The sequence below is a fragment of the Prionailurus viverrinus genome, chromosome E1 (assembly GCF_022837055.1).
Source record: "Prionailurus viverrinus isolate Anna chromosome E1, UM_Priviv_1.0, whole genome shotgun sequence".
Lineage (NCBI taxonomy): Eukaryota > Metazoa > Chordata > Mammalia > Carnivora > Felidae > Prionailurus > Prionailurus viverrinus.
In genome coordinates, this window is record NC_062574.1 from 35569227 (window position 1) to 35593810 (window position 24584).

The 24584-nt window shown below is 38.3% G+C and overlaps 1 protein-coding gene across 1 annotated transcript in view; it reads right to left on the reverse strand.

Moving 5' to 3' along the window:
* The window catches only part of NSF (N-ethylmaleimide sensitive factor, vesicle fusing ATPase), a 149827-nt gene that overhangs the window by 27183 nt on the left and 98060 nt on the right, over positions 1–24584 (reverse strand). The window contains exons 13-17 of the mRNA XM_047833305.1: positions 22588–22683; positions 20301–20457; positions 16637–16770; positions 3495–3561; positions 1351–1430 (exon numbers count right to left, since the gene is read on the reverse strand). Of these exons, the coding sequence (XP_047689261.1) occupies positions 1351–1430; positions 3495–3561; positions 16637–16770; positions 20301–20457; positions 22588–22683 (534 nt within the window). The remainder of the gene's footprint in view (positions 1–1350; positions 1431–3494; positions 3562–16636; positions 16771–20300; positions 20458–22587; positions 22684–24584) is intronic.

Consider the following 24584-nt stretch of genomic DNA (forward strand, 5'->3'; position numbering starts at 1 on the left):
AAGGACAAGCGGTTTAAAAAATACCATTAAAAAATTATTCTTCCTTCTCCTAAAAACTGAGTAAGATACACATTTAAATGCCTGGAGAGTCTCCCAATCTAGTAATTTTTAAATGCTATTTCATAAGAAAGGATTCTTTTTGTAGGTGATATACATGGTGATTCGGGGGTACATCCTTTGTCAGCAACTTTAGCTGTATCTATTTACATACTTATTGAAGGAATCAGAAAAGGGAAAAATATACTCACTTCTCTAACTTTACTATGAGCTAAAACTGCAATTACTGGGAATGATAGTTGATGGAAAAATGATTACAAAATCCTTACAGTCCATGTACGCAGTAAATTTTCAAGGTTGTTGTACCTTCTGTTTCTTTTAACTATTCTAGAAGTACAAAAAAACCAAAAAATCTTAGAAAATCAAGACGAGTCAATCACTTAGTTCACACACACACACACACACACACACACACACACACACACACTTTTAACTGTTAAATTAAAAAGTAGATTCACCAACTTAACATTAAATATTTTCCATGTAACTTAGTTAGAATCTCTAACTTCAAATACCAGATTCCCATACAGACATTAAGATGTTTCTCAACTTACTGCTTAACCCCTTTGTATCTGCTTTTGTCTGGCATTTCTTCAAGGTCACAGTATATAAAATCAGTCAAGAGAATTTGGGTCTTGTGTCATAGCCAAACATGCTCTGGAAGCCTCTACATAATTAACATATTTAACCAACCCTTGTAGATTAGTTTTAAATGTGTTAAGTTATCAAAATCACCAGTCTCCAATAGCAGCATCAGTAAAAATGCAACCACATGAACAAAGATCCTGGCTACAAACTCCCTACTCAAAAGTGCCACATGACACAAGAGAAACAATTCAAGCTTAACTGTAAAAATTTTTAAAAAGAAAAGAAGAAGAAAATCTGCCTATGGGAAATGAATTTTCCCAAATACAAATTCTTAGGAAAACCTGGGAAATGATAAATGAAACAAATGGAAACATGCATTTAATCCCTCCTACACGAATATCATAGTCTTTCAAGGGAGAGGGAGGCAGGGAGGGATGTGTAATATGGGGGGGGGGGGGATTTATAGAACAACAAGAACAGAACACCAATCGAAACTAGGATTTTGAGATCTTCAGAAAAGGACACTTCTCTGTTAAGAAAATCATTTACCTTCAAATCGAAGGCCAAACCAGAGGATTTGGCAAAAGCCCCTCAACAACAGAATTTTATATGTTTATGGTCACTTGCTTATTTGCCAGCTCATCCGCACCATTATGTGCGGTTTACTGGAAAAACTCTGTGAAAGGTTCCTTGTATTATTTTTACCTGAGGAGGTGCCTTTTTCAGTAACACGAGAAGAGCCTGTAATACCAGATTAGAAAATCGAGGGCCAATGGGGACATAATCTGGAAGAGAAATATTGCTCTGTTTTAGGGATTCGATACGTATATGCACATATTCCAAACATTCAGATTTTTCTGCATCGAGAATAAACACAGCCCCAAGTGACTGTCAGGCAACTAATGATAATTAGAAAAAAATATCTCCAATAACTTAAATGCTTAAAACATTATGTAAGAACTCTCACCCATACATTTTTTTTAAAAAGCTTCTAAATATCCATTTTGAGTTCAGGTAGACATTTTGTTTTTTTTTTTTTTAAATATTCAGAGACATTCTTTTTAAGGGAGAAGAAAAAAACCCAGATATATTTACTAAGCATTTCCAGAAAATGACCACAAACCACATTAGTATAGTAAGCTTGCAGCAACAAAACATACCAGAAAATGGGTAGTGGGGGGCGGGGGGGGGGGGGGGGGGGGACATGGCAAATAATAACGTAAGTAAGATACTTCAAAATGACTGAAATGATGATAGAGCCACTAAGACTGGTCCTCAGATGGGGAAGAACAGAGAACTTTCTACAACTTTCTGTTAAACTTCTACTAATCCTTCAAGATTCGGCATGAATGCTACCTCCTCAGCTTTCTCTGTATTGTGCTTAGAACGACCTTCAGGCATTAGCCCTCTGAAGTCAAAAGTGATCTTTCCCTTTTCTGAATTTCCAGAACATATGGCACATTCTACTTTGCATTCGTTTTTCCCAATATATGTTATAGCGACAGCATCTTATTTTTTGAGACCCTACTAATTTTAGCCCAGTAGTAAGGGCTCAGCTTACTTGTCGAATAAATGAACAAACAAGTACAGATAATAACTATTCATACAAGTGAAAATATACTCAGAGGGCACACATTCCTGACATAGTAGTGTTGCTATGACCACACATCTCAATTGTGTCTAGATAAAGGAATTTACACAGAGCTATGAGTTTGTGCTTAAAAGCTTTTAAAGAAATAATCCTATAAACTGGGCCGAAATGTATCAAAAATAGCAGACCAAAACCCCAGGGTCACTAAATAAAACTACCAAATTAAGAAGACCTCAGATACACCTTTATATATAAAGGTATGTCTTTGCTTTATAACAAACATTGCCTTAAGAAACGAGAAAATAAATAACAGAGGGCTAAAGCAAGTCTGAAAATCATGAGGAAAATTTGGAAGTACAGTTTCACTGGAATCATTACTACACCATTTTGGATAGCTTCAGAAGGGATTACTCAGGTGTTGGGTAGTACCTTAAGAAGTTTATGAAGTCACCATGTGGGTTCCATTTCAGTACAGTTATCACAGCATCCTGAGTGACTATTATAATGCACTTATTCCAGATTTATCTAATTTTTGCAATGAAATAAAATGTAAGTAACAACACTTCTCTGGCATTTACTGGGAAATTACTACACCTTATGAACTGTGTGCAGGGACTGTCTTATTCATTTCTGTATCCTGTAGGAGCGCATTTAAGCAAAGGAGATGTTTACTCAATATTTTTAAGAATTACTATAGAACACTTTTAACTTTCAGAATGTTTTCAACATATTTATCCTATTTTTGTCTTCACGATTACTCCATGGGATGAGTGAAGAAGGAAACACTGTCTCTGTTTTATAAGAATAGACACTGAGGTACAAGGCACTCGCAGCTTATCCCTAAGTGTTATTTCACTACATTCATATGTCCCTCCTCCTTACTTAGTTCTGTCAAAGTTCCTAAGTGGAAACTCTGGGGTACGGATGGGCAACTCAGAGGTACAAAACAGCAAATATATCACTCAATGGAAATTACTAACCGCTTATTATGGGCAGGGAACTCTGTGGAAGAAACAAAATAATATGAAGTATGGGCCCTTATGGGAAAGCAGTTGATAATGGAGTTATGGTCATAAGGCATATTTAACATGAAAACCATCACTGACTTCGCATATAAGAACACAGTTCTTTGTAAGACAAAGAAAAGTAATTCTATTGCTCTATAGTTTACAGATACCCATTATTTTTCTCTTGTAATTTGCGAGACATTAGTGTAATGTGGCAAAGATAGTACAATGGCAAAAGTTATGTGACTCACCAAGCAGTCTCTCAATGTCATCTACAACCACACAACTAAGCTGGGATTTGTATGCATCATCAAAGATCTGGAAGAAAGCAAAACCATTTATTATCTCGCTGCTCTCCATAATTATGACAATATCCACAAAGATAAAATTTACTTAATTCTTGAGCAATGCCTAAACAAAGCACAGGATAACACCAATATTTCAGACTCTACTACATTAGAATTTAACAGACAATAGGATTTAAAAACTAAGAGTTCCTGCCATTTAAAAATGAGGAAATTGAGGCCCAAAGCAGTTAAATGACTTGCTCAAGATGACACAACTGGATCACAGCTGAGCAAGAAGTAGGGTGATGCTATTTTCAGCCCCACAAGCTGGATGTGTCACACACAGGCATGCTGAGGAATGCTGGTCATTAATCAACTGGCAAATCTCATCAAATTATCACAATGGTCTCTCCTATGTCAGGAGCGTGACTTCAGTGTTGTGACTCAAGAGCTAGACGGAGCCACAAGGGATGCATAGAATAAAACTAGATGTCATTTTATTATCTATAAGAGTTGGGGCCCTGGCTAAGCAAGAATAACACTGAAAGAATCCTGTTCACTCAAATCAGACCATGGTCTGATGGTTAAAATGTTTACAGAAGAGTTAAAGTTGGTTATAAAGGATCAGATAGATGTATCTTTAGAACCAGACAAAAGATAACAGTACATGGTCTTTTTTTTTTTTTTAATTTTTTTTTCAACGTTTATTTATTTTTGGGACAGAGAGAGACAGAGCATGAACGGGGGAGGGGCAGAGAGAGAGGGAGACACAGAATCGGAAGCAGGCTCCAGACTCTGAGCCATCAGCCCAGAGCCTGACGCGGGGCTCGAACTCCTGGACCGCGAGATCATGACCTGGCTGAAGTCAGACACTTAACCGACTGCGCCACCCAGGTGCCCCAACAGTACATTGTCTTAAGGCAGTGAAAGAAATGCAAATTAAAGCAAGCAGTAAAAGAAATCATTATATCCTCACAAGGATGTAGCAATTTCAAGCCAGACAGAAGATTTAATTTACGTATAAGTTGAATGTAAGTGCCCAAGGCCTTGAGACCAGGCTTTTCATAAATGTGGGCGTTCCTATTCTAGCGACTATAACTGGGTTCAGGGCATCTCACAGATGTCATCTGTAAGAAGGAATTCCTGCATCCCAGCCCGGTCTTTCTGGTTGATAAATAACCTCAATGCACCAAGATGGTAGCCACCCCTCTACCCATCTTGCTTGGGGTAGCATAATATTCCTTAGTGGTTATCTTTTAACCATAGATAATTAAGTATTAGGTACAGAAATAAAGTAAATCAAAGCCTTCCATATTAATATTTTTCATATCAAATTTAAAGACAACTTGTGTATACTTGGTTTCTAAAGTAACAGTTAAGAAAATTTACCGTATGAAGATTAGATTAGCCTTGCTAGTTCAATTTAAAATACACAATTGGATAGGGGCGTCTGGGTGGCTCAGTCGGTTGAGCGTCCAACTTCAGCCAGGTCACGATCTCGCGGTCCGTGAGTTCGAGCCCCGCGTCAGGCTCTGGGCTGATGGCTCAGAGCCTGGAGCCTGCTTCCGATTCTGTGTCTCCCTCTCTCTCTGTCCCTCCCCCATTCATGCTCTGTCTCTCTCTGTCTCAAAAATAAATAAATGTTAAAAAAAATTTAAAAATAAAAAAACTTTAAAATACACAATTGGATAATTCATTTTTATAAACTTTTACATTGGAAGGTAAGAGATAACTTAAATAGCCTTTCATATAGTAAAGATAATCTAAGGCTCACCATACTTTTATTATTAGTTGTATTTTAACTTATCATTAAGTAAATATAATTACTTTGAAACTCAATGTTTTATTAGACAAACAACTGAAGTACTTCAAAGAGAAAACAAAATACTTTAAATGGGTAAATATAATTTAAAATATTAAAAGAAATGTAATTAAGTTGTAAAAGTCCCCTTTAAAGGAATTGCTAATTTTCACTAGACTTACAAATAGAATAAGAGATGTAACTGAACTTTTTTTAAAGTTCGTTTTCAGGAAGCCTTGGTGGCTCAGTCAGGTAAGCGTCTGACTTCAACTCAGGTCATGATCTCATGGTTCGTGGGCTCAAGCCCCATGTCGGACTCTGTACTGAAAGCTCGGAGCCTGGAGCCTGCTTCAGATTCTGTGTCTCCCTCTCTCTCTCTGCCCCTCCCCCACTTGTGCTCTCTCTCTGTCTCTCAAAAATAAACGTTAAAAAAAAAAGTTTGTTTTGTGTTGAAAAACTAGGTTTTAAATTACAAAATTTTAGTATGCTGACTTTTCATTTTTTTTAAGTTAGCTTTGTTTGTTTGTTTGTTTAATAGAGAGCGTGAGCAGGAGAGAGGCAAAGAGAAAGAGAGAAAGAGAGAGAGAAAGAGAGAGAAAGAGAGAGAGAGAGAGAGAGAGAGAATCCCAAGCAGGCTCTGTGCTGCCAGCGCAGAGCCCAATGCGGGGCTAGAACTCACAAACTGTGAGATCATGACCTGAGCCGAAATCAAGAGTTGGACGCTCAACCAGTTGACTAAGCCACCCAGGTACCCCGACTTTTCATTCTTTAAGCCTCAAATTAGGTCTACACGGTCCTTTTATGCTCAAAAGTCACCCTCAAAGATGTAAAACAAAAACCCTGGCAAAGTGGACAATCTAGATAGTAGGTTCCTCCCAACATGCTATCTGTTCTTTAAGGTAGGAACTGTCTTCCTCAGTATTAGGTTTGCAATGTCTGACACGTCACTGGTGCTTAATAAAGGTTTCCTGCTTGCGTGTGTGAAAGAACACCTCTGTTGCTTGCTTTCCTTTGCACCGTCCCCTTAACCCCTTGCTCACTCTCCCACACTGTGTTAAATCCCATTTTAAAATCCCATTTACTCTTGCGTCCTCAGCTATGTATCTCCCCGCTGGATTGTGAGGTGGATAAAAACTTTATTCGTGTTGTCTTTAGGGTCTGGCACAGAATAGTATTTATACTTGCCCAGTGGATTTGGTGGTTCAAACGACACAAGTTCTAATTCCATCTTGCCACAAATCACTTGTCTCTGTTCCGTTTTGGTACAGCATTTTGTATATTGTGCACATATTAAGGGTCCATTGTATTCTTCCTTGTATTATACTAGACTATAAGCCCTTTGAAGGCAAGTGGTGTCTTAATTATCTCTGTATCCTCACATTACTTAATAGAATGCCTTACCAGAAAGTAATCAATAAATATTTTCTGTAAGAGTAAATTTGCATTTTAAATTCAAGCAGAAATATCAACAAGTAGTTGGAGATGTACGATTGAAGTCAGGGTCTGGGGCTCACCTTCAGGGCAGTCAGTGATTGCTGAAACCATGAGAGGGGATGATATCTTCAAGGAGAAATGGTAGAGGTAAAAGAACAATGGGTCAAGTACCAAATCTTAGAGCGTTGGTCTATTCATTCATTCAACAAATAATTTTGAATTCCTATTATGTGTCAAGCATTAACGAAGGCAATGGAGAGAGTAACGAAAAAGACATATATGATCCCACCTCCGCAAAAACTGGAGTGGGGGAGCAGGTCCACGTAACCATAATGAAGCATGACGCTACTATGCTGGAGGAAATACAAGATGAGATGGTGCTGTATAGCGAAAGAGCTGGGGTAGTCACTGGGGAGACCCACACACGAGCTGGCATGTGGTCGGACTGTAGTTCTCCACCCCCTCTTACGTCAGGGATGGCTATGGAGCTTGTGTCGGTTAATGAAATGTGACTGGAAATATAGATCACTTTCCGAAAGGAGCTTTAAGAGCTACTGCACGATTCACCATGTTCCCTTTATCTGGCCTCGGCTATCATGCCATCACATGTGAGATGGAGCCTCTGTTACATGTTAGTTTGAGTCTCTGAGAAACTTCAATGAGCAGAGCTCCCCCTCTGAGCCACGATGGACATGCAGTGTGAATAAGAATTAAACCGTGTTATGTTAAGCCACTGAGATTTGAGGGTTGCTCAGTATTGCAGCATAACTTAGCCTATCCTAACTGACACCGAGGATTATGGAATCAACGATGGTGTCCTAAGTTTAGGAAGTGACATTTAAGCTGAGACCCGAAGGATACACAACCAGTGGAAAACGGAGAAGAAACTGTTCCGGGAGGAGCATACCCAATATTAGGAGGCTCAGAGTGAGAAAATTCAGAAGCACTGCAGGAACTGACATATAGTCAGTAAGAATTAAAATGAAGAGATGTTGGTGTGGTATGTGTGGGAAATAGTTGGTGAGAGTTGAAGCAGAAGAGGTGACGAAAGAGCCTGGACGTGAAGTGTCTTACATCTCGTATGAGTTGAAGTTTTACTGTAAGGAAATGAAAAGCCACTAAAGGATTTTAAATAATGGACTAACATGTCAGGTTTATGATTAAGAAACATTTTTCTGCCTGATGTAGAGAAAACATCAGAAGGGAGTAATCATTGTTTAATACTGTAGAATTCCAGGTGAAAGATAATGGTGGTCTGGAAGCGGGAGGGGGGGTTTCTATAAGTGGATGGACTCTAGAGATGTTTAGGAGGCAGAACTGAAAAGACTTGGTGATGAACGGGTGTGGTAACGAGGAGGAAACTAGAGTCAAGGCTTCTTTCTGGTTCGGCCACTAAAATAGAGAACAGAGGAGAAGCTCGTCTGGGGATGGATCGTGATGAGTACATGTAAAGAGCAGGGAAAGAGAAGCCCCTCACCTCTCCTTGCACCGCCCCTCCAAAGGGAAGGAAAATAGGACATTTATTTCAGCCTCCTGATACATAATGATGGACCCTTTTAGGTTTGAGTTGGTGAATTCAAGATAGTAGAGAAGTTTAGAAGCGGTTCCTTAGTGGCTCTTTGCTATTTTTTTGAAGACTGGACCCAATATAGCAGCCAGTGTGGTATCCTACAAACTTTAGTGATTTCAAGGAGTCCCTGAAAATAATGCTTGCTCTTCAAATCACTGTTCAGAATTCCACAAAGGCTCTGATGCCATCATGGAACTCTGTCTGTCAGGCTGCAATATTGTGGGTTAGAGCCACAGGGCCCGGGGACATGGTGGACTGGCTATTTGCAGTACTAGCTTTTTCCTGAATCAGTCCGTCTCCCTTCTCAAGAACAGTGGAGAGCTTACACTGCTACAGAAATCTTACTCGGGACATTGCTGGGGTCAAAACTGATGATAAATTGGTACGCTGTCTCACCAATTTACCTCAGATACTGTGTTCATGAAGCATTACAAATCTCTTCATAGTTGACTGCATGATTTACCTGTAAGATTTTAGAAGAAAAGTACCTACGGCAGTCATTTAATGTAGGTTTTTTTTTTTTGTTTTTTTTTTTACAGACAGCTCTTAATGTACTAATTACTATCATGAGGAGAGGAGCACTCACAGCTAACTCTCTTAACAACCTACTAACCATGACAAAGGCTGTGCGATTCCAGTTGTAACTTGACCAGTTTCAGTTGACAGGTCAACTGAAACTCCTTTGGGTAGCAACTCTGCTCTAATTTAAATACACACACCCCTTTCACTTCTTACACACGTAATTCTTTACTAGTGTAATGGAAGGTCACCACCCTTCCCCCAGATCCCTGTTTCTGGCCTACTGTCCTCAGTCCCTTCCAGTCTAGGCTCCCTGGCCCAGGCCCCAGCACAATGTTCACTAAGAAGACACTCAGATTTGACTGACAAGTACATGCAATTAGCTGCCAGATGAAATTCTAAGTGAGATATTTACACAGTGAGTTGGGAAGTTCTACCACAACTTTAGGTAGATAAACCCAAAAAGGAGTGGTACCAGAATGAAAGATGCAGAAAAAAAAAAGAAAAATGTACAAACTGCCCCAGCTAGAGCACTACAACTGACATGCCAAACTTACCATTGCTAAGGGCACACGGCAGATAGATACACAGTGCCGTTGCACAACAAATGACGCCAAACAAAAGTCAGGCAGATGGGCTGAAGCTGGGCTAGTGGTCGTTCTCAAAGACTCCTTGTTTGCTTGTTTTCAAGATGTTTATTTTTAAGTAACCTCTACACCCAACGTGGGACTTGAACTTACAACCCTGAGATCAAGAGTCGCACGCATGCTCTACCAACTGAGCCAGCCAGGAGCCCCTCCCAAAGTGTCTTTAAAATTTAATTTAAATTCAGATCCTCTCACTTAGTACGACAAAAGTACGTACGATGCTCAAATTTCATCTTCGTGGAGAGGTTCTCAGTTGGGGATCAGATAAATAGTTATCATGCAAACCAGGACACCTGAAAGTAGGGAGCTGTTAATAATCATGCTGGAAGAACAGGTAAAAACCAGGATTGCTCAAAGCAAATTGGAATGTCTAGTCATCCTAGTTTTATCAGGAAGTTTCCTACAGGAAACTTCTCAGTACAAAATTATCAGCATATAATATCAGTAAATATCAGCAGGTAAAATTATCAGTATATATAGCGTTAGAGTCTGATAAGAAGCCTGGAAGAGAAGGCTAAAGAAAAAGAATGGGAAGGACTGAAGAAAAAGTGCATAAAGAGTAGCATTGGTCAACACAGACATAATGACAGGTCTGTTCTAGAAGATGGACAGTTTCTCTAGAAAACAGAGAATCCCACAGTCTATTTCTACTCTTGAGTACCACATCTCTTGTATGCCAGGTAGGTAGCGGGTCGTAAGAGACAAACTAAAGTACGAGGAGCCTGGGCTGAAGGCAAGAACATGCTGGAAGCACTATGCAAGCACGGAGGAAAAGAGGCGTGGGCTCCTGCCACAAAGGGCTTGGGGCAGGTCTGATTATGGTCCTCAAGGACACTGCAAGTTCCCCAGGCACAGAGCCCACTCCTGGAATCTACAGACAAGCTGGGAGCCACCTGTGTGTAGGGGAGGGGCAGCAGCTGCAGCTTCTGGAGTCTACATGAATACACATGGGAACACGCCAGCATGAGCTCCACGTTAATCCCAGCCTTTCAGAATCACAAACCACAGCAAAGCATGTTCTAAGTGGATTCTATCCTCCATTTTCTATAACCTCATTAGTGCTCTGAGGCAAGTGAAGCCAAATTCTCTGGTTCTTCTGGGGCTGAAAGAGTTCATCTCAATTCTGAAGTGGTTGGCGTGAAGCACCTAGTTAGGAGGAATCTGATGACAGTAGGAATCTGATGACTTAGAAAATCCTTAATGTAGTAAATCTGTCAGCAATTAGTTGAAAGCATACCCTAATCATATTTGGTAGCATATAAAAACGTAAATGAGCAAATTCAAATCGGTGCTATCAGTAATAATCTCTAGTTTCTAAAAATAACCTGGGAGTAGACCAAGCAAACATTAGCTGTCTTCTAATGAAACTGCCTCAGGAAGTGGACCTAAACTTTTGGCAAAGCACTAAAGCTTCCTGGAATGACCTTAAAATCCCTCATTTGTTCTCCCTGCTTTTCAGGAAAAATTCTTACATTTTTCACATAACACAAACCACAGAGTGGGGTATTCTTAATAATATAAAAAGTCACAAGGTCTGAAAGTTCCACTAAAGATCGGCACTATTCTCCTTTGTGTGCCAAAGAGATACGAACGCCCAAAGACAGAGTGTATTAAACAAAACAACGACATGCGCCCGCCCCCCAGCCATACAGGGACCCGCAGTCACTTCCGGAGTGTCCACTTCTCTCATTTAATACGTGCACAAACTTCGGCAAATCAGCTACCTGATATATTAGGATGTTAACCAAAAACATCCAAATTCTGTTGCTTAGTAACTGCTGTCAAAAGATCCAATTTCCAGCTCTGCTCTTTGTATGGACTAAACCATGAAAAGAGGAGGATTAGGCACCATGATTCTGTTCTGTACAGACTACAATTTGCAGTGGGATTTACAGGAGGATATTCAGAGAAGATTATTTCCTTCTTGCAAAGCTAGTGGAAAGGAAAATTTCTCCCATTAATTTTCAGTCCTTTAAAAACAAGACCATATTATGTTATTAGTGGGTATAGTTTTATAAATCACTGATATTCCTACTTAATTTTGTTCAAACAATTTAGTCACACTGGATTGTTCCATTTCATCTCTGTACTGATCGTGTATTCGGAAAGCATCAAGATTAGGTAATTAGTTAAAATCAAACTCTACTGTTTTGTTCTTTTGTTCATTTAATGGCACTAATAGAAATAGTAAAATAGATTTTTAAAAAAATATAGATGCAAAATGGATAAAGGAACAGAAATTTAAAAACAGAATGGAGTTGGGACGCAAACATAAACTAGGGAGAAGAAGGTCTGTAAATCCTTCAAATATCTTAATGGAACACGTGGTATCCCCGCCCACCCCACCCCTGAATGTGGGGATAATGGCAGTGTTGAGAAAGGATTTCTCTCCACAGAGAAAGGATTTATTAAGCAAATTAAGAGAAGTACAAGGTAAATTTTTAATGAACTGAGAATAAACTATCATGTATTTTAGCACCCTCCATATGTGAACAAGAAGCAATAGCTTAATTACAATTAAATCTCTAAGATACTCATTAAAACAGGCCGAATGGCCTCCCTACTAACAAAAACTCTTACCTCTTGGTTTAAGCAATAAAATGGTACATAACGATATTCTATGAATTAGCTAGTCGGATCGTCTTTCTTTAGCAAAAATATGTTAAATTATATGAAATTATAGTTTTTAATTTCAACTATTACTGTTACAAAACATTTTAAAAAATCTTTCAACTTGAGTATTTACTCATTAAAATGTAGCTGAAGAAATTTTTTAAATGTTTATTTTTGAGAGAAGGAGAGTGTGCGCATGCCCGTGCACACACACATGCGCACGCATGGGTGGGGGAAGGGCTTAGAGACAGGGAGAGAAAGAATCCGAAGGAGGCTCCAGGTTGTCAGGGCAGAGCCTGATGTGGGGGCTCAAGTTCAGGAACTGAGACCATGACCTGAGCTGAAATCAAGAGTTGGATGCTTAACCGACTGAGCCACCCAAGTGCCCCTGAAGAAATAATTTTAAATACCAATCTTTTACCTCACAAATTGGCAAAAAAAAAAAAAAAAAAAAAAAGTTGTTTGTTTTTTTTTAAAGATTTAATTTTTAAATAATCTCTACATCCAACATGGGGCTCGAACTCACAACTCCGAGATCCAGAGTTGCATGCTCCACCAACTGAGCTAGGCAGGCACCCCAGGAAAAATATTTTAATAATATCAAGTGTAGGTGAGAGTCCAAGGAAACTGACATTCACATGATGGGGCTGCGAATGTAAACTGGTACAACTTTTTGAAGAAGTACACTTTATAAATCAGCAGTATTTTTACATAAGAGTTTTGATACCAATATTCATCAGAAATCTTCAAAATATCAATGTTTTTACACCTCAGCATCCCAATTCGGAGAATTCAAGGAAGTAACCAGAAATGTATATACAGCAATAATGATAAGTAAAAATAACCACTACACTTTACTGAGCACATATTCTATCCCAAAGCACTGCACATACTTTACATAAATCACCATCTCACTTAATTCTGAATATTATCTTCATTTCATAGACGAGAAAACAGAGGCTTATAAGTTAAGTGACTGTAAGACCTGGTAAGTGTGGTGGAGCTGTGATTCTAAGGTAGATCTATTTGAAACCTAAGCTCAAGTTCCCAGCCAACAGAATATGATGCTACTCTAAGAAAAATCTAGTAAGAAAATGGGGACAGTGATTTCTCTAGTTTGATAGTTCTAAAGAATATTATTTTTAATTGTGAAAAAACCTGGAAACAAACTAAATGTCCAGCAAAAGGCGAATATTTCAATGAATATCATACAGGGGCGTCTGGGTGACAGTCGCTTGAACGTCCAACTTCAGCTCAGGTCATGATCTTGTGGTTCCTGAGTTCGAGACCTGCATTGGGCTCGCTGTTGTCAGCACAGAGCCTGCTTCAGATCCCCTGTCTCCCTCTCTGTCCCTTCCCTGCTCATACTGTCTCAAAAATGAATAAAAACATTAAAAATAAATAAATGAACATTATACAGTTATTGACATAATACTGAGATACATTTTAATGACACGGAAAAAGGCTCGTAATAGATTAAATGAAAAAAGCAGGTTTCAAACAGTATGTCCAGGGGCACCTGGTGGCTCAGTCAGTTGAGTGTCTGACTCTTGATTTCATCTCAAGTCATGACTTCAGGGTTCATGGGACTGAGCTCCACCCTGGGCTCCGTGCTATTGGCGTGGAGCCTGCTTGAGATTCTCTCTCTGCCCCTCCCCTGCTTGTGTTCTCTTTCTCTCAAATAATAAAATAAACTTAAAAAAAAAAAAAAAAAACCCAAAACCCAGTATGTCCAATGTGATCCCCCATACACAATGCATGTGTATGTGTGTCGAAGCATACAAGAAAGTTGAAAGATAAACATGGATTCTTTTTTCTTTTCTTCTGTGTTCTTTTCTGTATTTTTAAAATTATATTTGTGATCAGGTAAAGCTACATCTTTGGGGAGGGGGGGTAGAACTCAAAAAGAAAGAAATGTCCTCTCCACAATCAATAAAAAATTATAGATTATTTGTGCTCTGGGGAAAAAAAAAAAAAAAAAACAAAGAAAGAAAACATCTTCTTCCCATCCTTACACTAAAAATGGAGGAAAGATTACAGCAGTGGGAGGTAGACCAGAAGCACTAAGGAATGGCATTTATATTTCATTTTCAAAAGCAGCCTGGAAGACTTAGCACCTTTAGACTGGTTTGAGCCCTCAGGCGTTTGTCAACCTATCATTAGGCAACAATGTGAAAACTATTTGCAGGGTAGGATTTTGCAATATTTCTGATATATTTCTAAGACTCCTAGGCTTCATTCTTTGTTCTGTACTTTAGTTACAGGGAATGACTTTTTTTCTTTTTCTTTTTTTTTTTTTTGTCAAGAAAAACCGAAAAGTCTAATAGGAATTTATAATACTGACGACATGGAAATAATTTTTGTAACTTTAAGGGTGCATGGATGATCCAGACAGTGAATCATGAATCGAAACAATTTTGAATAAGCTTGTATAGACACTTATTTTTATATTCCTTAGCCTTCTGCTCATCTAAAACTCTACCTTGAAAGGCTTTAACAATTTAAAGATTAAATCATAAGTTATTAAGTCATTAATTTAACCATTTAAGCCTCTAAGCCCAGCATCTATTACCTTCCCCCCTCAAGTCAATTTGCAAGAGATTAAAATAATAAAAATGATAATATCTCACACTTACAAAGCAGCTTTGATCTGTAGGAGCCTAAAGTGCTTTTTTAAACTTTATAGAAAAACTAGGACCATCCACCCACATCTCAGAGTACATCTGAGGTAGAAGCTGGCAGCTGGTGAAAAGCAATGGAGTCATTTACCATCTGTACAGAAGACTACTATTTTTGAACAAGTATAAGGAATTAGAGGACTTAGGGAAATACAAACAGAATTAGCCGCTCAATTAAGTGGTACGTTCAATGGTCACAGGGTCCAAGGGCTATTATTTAAAGTTTCACCAGAGGAAGTTGTTTAAGGGTTCCCCTGAGAAGGAAAAAACTAAAAAACAAAGAAAAGCAACCCCTACCTACATTAGGGAAGTTACTGGTTCTAGTGATTCCGTCTAGATTTTCCCCAGAAGGATAGGTACTACCGGTGTCACCTCAGACACAGAAAAAACTATGGCATTTAGGTTCTTTTTGTGTCTTTTTGGGTTCTCTTTCACACCCAACTTCAAAGACCTTTACAAAGAATGTTGATCTGGGGTGGATTAAATGGGTGACGGGCATTAAGGAGGGCATTTTTCAGGATGAGCACTAGGTGTTCTATGTAAGAGATGAATCACCGGGTTCTACTCCTGAAGCCAAGAGTACTCTGTATGAACTAACTTGAAAATAAATTCATAAAAAAAAATAAATTAAAAAAAAAAACCCTAGAATATTTATCTTGATGTTACAGTGTGTAGGAGAAGAATCCTGGTTCAAGCTCTGCCCCCTCCACCCATTTCAAGCACCTTATACCAACAATCTTCTGCTACCTGCACAAACGAGAAGCTGACTTCTCAATTTATATATATTTTAAAATATATTTTCCTCTTCTGTCTCTTCCCTTAAGAAACCCCTAAAGTCGTATCCTATATCTTTATAAAGTGGGAGCCTAGGAACAAGGTAAAAGAACTCCTGAGCTACCTTTACCAGGCTGCACTCCAATTTTCAAGGCTCTTTTCTCGGATTCTGATTTTCCCACATTTCATTAACTTAGAGTCAGTTCATATCTATAAAAGTTCAAGCATGAAAAATAGGATTTAAGTAGGAGAAATACTTCGACTAGATATAAAAAATAACTTCTTCACTGTCGGGGAGTACACCAAATCAGAATATCGATGGGAACACTGGCTCCCAAGTGACAGCCATTAAGTCTTATCAGTGATTTTTGTGTTTTTAAAGAGCAGCCACTTGCTATCCCAGAGGCCTGACACGGCACTTGCTCAAATGTAAGAGATGGTCTTAGAGTCCTTTCAGCTCTGGGACTCTGTTCTATGTTGCTCTTCCTTTCACTGACGGTTCAAAGTAGTCATATTAAGAAGGCGACAAATGGCACTTGGAAAGAAAAAGAAAGATGAGGGCCGCATCGAGTCACCAAGCAGATTGTGATCATTACCTACTATATCACCATCCTTTTGTAGGGGACTTGAGAATAGCTTTCCAATGATCTACCTCTGTTCTTTCCCAAACCACACAACCTAACTGATCTCCAAAAGTTTGATTTTGTACATTGATTAAAAAAAAAAAATCCTAAATGAATTTCCTCCACTCTACTCAAATACTTTTAACCTGATCTTTCTTTCAATCAAGTCGATACAAACTTAAGAGATGAAAATTAATAGTAATACGTATTAAACAAAACATAACTTAGAAGATAAAGGAATGCTAATAAAAATGCATTACAAAGTTAAATCTATCTAAACAGTCCCGTTTCCCCCCAAATTCTGCTGATAATTTAGTTCCACTTGAGAAGAACATAGCTACTATGGCTTTTACATATACACAGGTACAAAGATAGACAGATATGTACATGTGTACACACATGTATCTAAGAGATAGGAGATTCAAATGAAAGCAAAAATCTTGATACCTTCTTCATGGCCTGACACTTGGCTGTCTCAGAAAAGCCAATCATCTTATCAGGAGAGCAGATCTTGATGAAGGGGAAGTTGGATTCCTCTGCAATCTTTGCAGCTAAAGCAGTCTTCCCACTATGAGGAGGGCCTGCATAAAGATATGAGCAAGTCAGGGGAAAAAAGCCAAACCAAGCAAAGGGGAATAAAACAAGTTTAAACTTTTATCCACAATGTACTGAGGTCTCAACTAGTTGCTCATTAACATTTCCTGACACAATTTCACAGCAGACATGTTTTCTCTTATTTATTAGCAACTAAACTTAATGAACTGATTAGCATTTCTCAAAGGTATGATGAAATACATTCCTTCTTTCTTTCTCATAGTCTTAATCTTTCAAACTTCTGGCTAAATATATAATATGCAAGGGTTTTGTTTCTTAAAAAAAAAAAAAAGAAGAATACCTTCAAACACATTATCTGTCCTATGTTATTAGTTCTACCAAATCACTTGTCTAATAAACAAATACGACCTTCTTAGGAGATAATATTGTGGGCAGGGGAAAACTGCCTTATTAGAAGCAAATACGACTTTAAAAGCTAAAATTTTAAAGATTTAGGCCTTCTCATAAAGGCCAAATCTATAAGCTTAACTGTATTTAGACACCTTCTCCTCCTTCCCTTTTGTGAAATGGAAGATGTGTCCCTTTTCCACCCATAAACCAACCGATTCTTCCTTCCCACCTTCTCAAGAACCTGACATTACTGACTGTATCCTCTTGCCCATATGTTCCATCTCTTCGTCTTCCCTGGTCTTTCCAATAGCATTTAAGCACATTTTAGCACAAAGCAAAAAAACTTTCTGGACTTCACACCCCTCAACACTAGTCTTGCTTCTCCCTTCAAAATGAAACTTCTCTAAACAATTATCTACACTGGCTGCCACTTTGCATTTTCCCTCCATTCTCAAACAAATGCTATGGTTTCCATTCCCATTACATGGAACAGGCTCCCATCTGGGTCATCAATGACCTCTATGTCACCAAATCCAACAGACACTTTATCTGTTGGCCTCTTAGGAATATTTGATACAATGGGAGAACTCTTCTCTTTTTAAAAATACTTTCCTTGGCTTCTGTAACAGCACCTTCTCTTCTCCCCCTCTTACCTCCCTGGTTACTCTTGCTCAGTCTTTGTCAACTCTTCCTGCTTTACTTGCTTCTTAAATGTTGACAAATCTCAGAGATCAGTTCCAAGCCCCCTTTCCTTCTCAACCTACACCCTTTCTGTAAGTAACCTCACCCAACCACCATGGATTCAACAACAGTCTATACACAGACAACTCATAAATGTTATTGTCAGCCAGACCTCTCTTCTGAGCCCACATATCCAATGGGCTGCTCAACATTTCCAATTCAATTATTCTATAGGAACCTCAATCTCAACATGTCCAAAACTGAACTCAAAACCTTTCTTCTTAAGATCTGCTTCTCCACTAGTGTTCCCAATCTTAGTACACAGCACCATTTACCAGGTTGTGCATACTAGAAACCTGGTGATCATGTTTGATACCTCTCCCCATATTCAATCTAGTTATTTAATATTTCTAAGCTTCAGCTTCCCCATCTACAAGATAGGGATAACAGAAGCATCTGCCTTCATAGGATTGAAGTGGGGTTTAAATAAGATAGTGTATGCAAAGTGCTAGTAGAGTGACTAACCAATAACAACAATTCAAAGAATGTTAGCTTAGTTATAAGTAATAATGATTATTATAAATCCTCTTTCCTTCTACCTCCTAAATATTTCTCAAAATGGTCTGCTTATCTCCATCTCCACTACCAGGATGTTACTTCAAACCACAATCAACTTTCATCAAGGTGCATTAATGCGACTGCTTCTAACCATTGGTTTCCCCTGTATCTTTTTTGACTCTCCAATCCATTCTCTGTCACAAAGTGGTCATGACATTTTGAAAATACAAACCTTATCATGTCACTTTACTGATGAAAACCCTACAAACTGCCCCTCAGACAGAGACTAAATCTTTTTTTTTTTTTTTTTTTCAACATTTATTTATTTTTGGGACAGAGAGAGACAGAGCATGAACAGGGGAGGGGCAGAGAGAGAGGGAGACACAGAATCAGAAACAGGCTCCAGGCTCTGAGCCATCAGCCCAGAGCCTGACGCGGGGCTCAAACTCCTGGACCGCGAGATCGTGACCTGGCTGAAGTCAGACGCTTAACCGACTGCGCCACCCAGGCGCCCCAAGAGACTAAATCTTTAATATGGCCCACAAGGCTGTGCATGAACTGGCTCCTGTCTACTTCTTTGGTTTCATGCCAAGCCACTCTCCTTTTCTCTCTTTCTTTTTTTCTTTCTTCCTTCCTTCTTTTTTTTTTTTTTATATCTATTTTTGAGAGACAGAAAGACAGAGTATGAGTGGGGGAGGGGCAGAGAGACAGGGAGACACAGAAACTGCACAGATGGAGCACAGAGCCTGACATGGAGCTCGAACCCACAAACCACAAAATCATGACCTGAGCCGAAGGTGGACGCCCAACCAACTGAGCCACCCAGGAGCCCTTCCTTTTCTGTTTCCATCTCCTTCCCATCCAGGGCTTTTTCACATGCTGGTCCCTCCACCTAGAACATCTTCCCCAATTACTTTGCTCAGCCAGTTTCTCATCCTTCAGGTCTTGGCTTAATGTGTTTCAGGGAGCTTTCACTCCCAGACCTTTGAAAGGAGTTATATTCCTCTGTCATGTGGACTCACCAAACTTTTCTGTTGTTGTACTAATCATAACTGTAAACAAGTTAACTGGTGAACAGAATGTCCTTACCTTTTTGTCTACTTGGCAAACTCCTAACTAATCCTTCCAAGTCTAAATTAAACACCACCTTTAGCTTTTTTTGATCATCCTGTGCAAAATGACTTGCATTCACACACACCTTCACATATACACTATAGTTAAGAATTTGTTTACATGGGGGCGCCTGGGTGGCTTCGTGGGTTAAGGGTCTGACTTTGGCTCAGGTCATGATCTCACAGTCCATGAGTTCGAGCCCCACATGGGGCTCTGTGCTCACAGCTCAGAGCCTGGAGTCTGCTTCAGATTCTGTGTCTCCTTCTCTCTCTGCCCTTCCCTGGCTTGTGCTCTGTCCCCCTCTCATCTCAAAAATAAACAAACATTAAAAGAAAAAAAAAAAAAAAAAAAAAAAGAATTTGTTTACATGTTTTTTTTAATGACCAGACTGAACTCTGTGAATGTCTTTATATCCCCAGCAACTGGTTCAATACCTAAAACATTTTACTCAATGAATACTTATTTAATTGAATTAAGTATTATGTGGTATCATACAGTCTACTACATAATATTTAGTGAATATTTATTTAATCAAGTTGATTACTATGTGGTATCACACAGTCTATTAAGTAACAGAAGTTTCAATGCAATTCTACAAGAAAACTAGTTACTATCATTCGTCAGTAACATGCCCCCCCCAATTTAATTTGTGTACAATATTGGTACATAAACTGGATTGCTATTTTTAGATCATGAATAGGTTTTAAACTGAAAATAATTCATTTTTCTGGAATGTGCTAAATAAATAACTTTGTAAAAGTGCTTTTTTTTTTTTTTTTTTAACTTTTAATGCCATCTCTTCATTCTTTCTCACCTTCCAAAAGGACGCTAACCAGGGGTGTACGATCACTATTTTTAGTCTGCTGAACCAGCAGCTCCCCATCTTCTAGAACTCGAGTAACTGGATCGCCCCATTTGATAATACCATTCATAATGTAACTTGCATAATCCTCTTGGTTTGTGCCAAATGCCTATGGAGGAAAATTATAATTTAAAGCATTTTGAGTGTCAGTATAAAAACTAAAATTCCCCAAAATATAAAAGATGAGTAATAATTCCTACATATTAAAAGTATTGAGCAATATCCCACATTAACGTAAAAAGCCTGAAAAGCAAATAAAAACAAACAAAAAACCATGATCTTATAATTTCTCATTTAAACTTTTACCCAACGGTGGTGGGGAGGAAGCTGTTTTGGGTGACTTAACAGAATAAAACAAAGATTCTAGGGTCAGATTCTACAAGAGCCCAAGCCCTTGTAACCCCTGAGAAAGGGCAGGTTCCAATGTGCTTGTTTCTATAAGGAATACACTGCTTGTGTCCTTCTGTTAAGAACAAAGGGAGAAAGAGATTATGGACTTACAACTTAGAAACAGTTGGCTCAGCAGACAAAGATACTATCCTGACATTGACTGTCGGTGTCATGGATTAAAATGGGAAATGAAATGGCATTGAGGAGATCTTGTCCACATCAGCTTGGCAGTGGGGGACATAAGTTAAATGGCACCAAGGTAAGTTTATGTGTGTAAATATAAGATTTAGAATGAGGTAGCAATGAGCAACTATAATGAAAGACTAAAGTATCAGAAAAAGGAAATAAAAAGCAATCACTATATATAATAATTTTATGTGTGCTCGCTACATATTAGAGCTTAAATCACATCCCTCTTCATTTTCAACTTCTAGTTTTAAATTGTAACTCCCACCAAACCAGCTGCCAAGGGTAATCAGTAACTTTGGTACTTAGCGACTTAATGGAATTGTGTTTTTAAAAGGTTAACAAGTGAAGAAATGAGTAGGAAAACATAACTCAACGTAATCTAAAGGTCCCATATCTTGAGAACTTCAAATTTTAAAAATTTACCACATCCCTCAAAAAGTCAATTTTTCATTATCCAACATATGGAATGATTTTAACAGCTCTTTAGAACTTGCACCTCACAGAAAGTCATCCTCTGTAATACTGTCTCAACAACATACGGTGGTCTCATTACTCTGTTACTTTGCCACCAAATCATTTTGCAGACCACGCTTTTGTCCTTGAATGCACTGGTCCCTTGATTCCTGTACACAGAAGAAAGTTATTGTTCCCTGTTTTGGATATGAGAAACTCGATGGCCCTGTAAAAAGTTATAAAGGAGGAGTCTAGTAAGCACTTGTTGAATGGCTATTGAAGGAAATATACAGATTGGCTGGCTTTTTGTCTTTAATTATTCCAAATATATGCTGTAAGCTTCATAGCAGCAGCTTTAAGATACCTGAACCTGGAAACAGTGACCCTCCAGGCTAACCATATATATGAGTCTTCCTTACTCATTCTGTCATTATATTTTCTGTTTTATCCCCTGGACCCTTGGAACAAATAAAAGGAAGTTATTAATTACTTAACTAAGCAAGTTATCTCAGCTTCTCCTTCCTGGTAGCCAAATTATTTGTCATTAAAAAAATCTTGGAATAGATCAGTTAGGCTGGGCTCTAATATTTTTGGTAACTATGACGAATGATAACAGCAAAAGATGAAATCATTTCCAATGCTCAGTAAGTTAAAGTAATTATTATATTTAAAAGTCACAACAGTCATAAAAAAGTAGACAGGGCTAAAACAAATTGATTTTAGTCTTTAAAGGAGATACTTGCAACACATAATTATTAAGAATATATAAAGAACTTGAACAGACCAAATAAAGAATACATAATACAAAAACAGGCAAAAGACATGAATAGCATTTCGCAGAAGACACTCATATAGCCAATAAACATATGCGGAGATACTTAAATTCATAGGTGATCAGTGAACTGCAAATCAAGGCCGAAATGAGAGCTCATTTTACATTCGACTGAATGGCAAAAATGAAGTCCGAGAGTACCAAGTGTTATGAGATGGTGATCTCCCTATCATGAGCAATAATTTCAATTTAAGTACTAATTACCCAGCCATCAGCATTAATGTGCAAATATTTCTCCTACTGGACATTTCCAATCCTGAGATTTCCTGATTTTTAAAAGTACATACCATATAACCTTACAGAATACTGGGTGAAATGGCGATTGTGGGTTTGTTTTTTTTTTTAGTTTATCCATCACTCAATATCCATACTCACTGGTTTGATATCATTCTCCAAAGAAGCAAGAAAGTCTCCTCTCGTCACCTGCAGGCTCTCTGCTTTTTCCATGTCCACCTCTACTTTAGTGCTGGCCTAATCAGGAATGAAAACAAAAATGTAAGGCCTTCCAAGATTTAAGACTATTTTCAGTCTAAGAATGTAATACCTGGGGACTTTTTTAAAAAGCATATTTTCACAGACAAAAGACATCTCTCTCAAATTCACAAACATACATAACTTTTGCCCGAACAATTCCCCTTCTAGGGATTTATCCCAGGAGTATATCCACAAATGTATGCAAAGTTACATGTATCAGGATATCTGTTAGAGTAATTTGTAATAGCAGAAGATCAGAAGCAAATTAAGTGTCTACCAGAGGATACCAGTTACATACATTAGGACACATCTGGACCAAAGAACGCTGGAGAGTTTTTTTTTTTTTTTTCCTTCAAAATAAGGCACAAGGAGGAGAAAATACATACAAAGGGTCTCTAAGAACAGTGGTTCTCATCCTTGGCTACATACGGAATAACCTCTAGAGCCTTTAAAGATACACAGAAGCCCAGCCCCACTCCCTTCAGGATTTTGATCTGACAGGTTCAACAGAGGGTCCATGCATTTATAGTTTTAAAAAGTGCCACGGGTGATTCTAATGCTCAGCTAGGTTTGTGAACCATTATTCTAGAAGACCAAGGTCCTACAATTTTGATTTGTACTGATACTTTGTGCCAGCTCCAAATATTCTGCTTACTGCACCTGGAGCTAGCACTTAGAACAGACATCTGGAGAAGCATCAAGGCCTTTATCAGCACTTGGAGCTGCCTGGACCTGATGAGTGATTGAGACACTAGCACATTTTTTAACGCGACTGGGCTCACTCCCAATAGCACGAGGCAAGTGAGTCTAATTTGTAAATGGCACTGTGTTTTTTAAAAAAGGTATCTTCAAAAACATCTGACTATAAAACAAAAGTAAATTAAGCAATATTAACCTTCCTTTGATTATTATAAAACACGAGTCATGTTCCTTTAGGAACAGATTGTTGAGACAAATGAAATGACAAACATTTTGTAAAAAGTCAGACTTACGGGATAAAAGGAACTATGTCAGAAACCGGATCAAGACAGCAAAACAGAATACATTTATTTATCTCCCTTCCTGCCCCAAATCCCATGAAATGACAGAAAGTGAAAGAGAAAGGTTAAAAAGCATAGGAGACATATCCAAAAATTTAACAGAGAGGAGTCTCAGAAAGAGAGAAGAGAAAGGATGATAGAGAAACGAACAATAAGAGACAGGAGAAAAAATGTTCTCCGCACCCAAAGGAGTGTCTTTGCAGTTTAAAAGATTCAATGAGTGCTCATTAGATAAATGAAAAAACCCCACATCTGTCTAGACACACCGCTATAAACTGTCAGAACACCAAAGGTGAAGAGAAGTCCTAGACAACTTTTTGGTGACAAAAACAGGTTACCTGCAAAGAAACCAGAGTAAAACTGGCATATCTCTCACTAGCAACACTAGAAACAAGAAGAGAACACATATCCAGCTGTCTCCCCTAAAGAATGATTCTCACATATACTTAGGGAGGCATAGGCAAGCATTTTCACAATAGTTATTATGCACTGTTCTGGACACTAGAGACATAACAATTCAAAACAGGGTTCCTGCCCTCATGGATCTTACATTTTAGATTGTTGTAATATTCTAGAATACTGTGCATTTGTCCAAAATAATGAAGACTTGTGCATACTGATGGAAAGTTACCCAATATATATTGCCAAATGAAAAATATAAACTGCATAATAATTCCATTAAAATCTTTTTTAAAAAGCACACATATGTATGACTGTAAATGTAGAGAAAAGATTATAAAGATACATCCCAAATGTTGGCTACCTCTGGAGAGGGAAAGACAAGGGGTACTGGAGACAGCCTTTCTCACTTTTCCCTATATAATCTGGCATCTGGAATCTCCTACAAAAAAATTTATT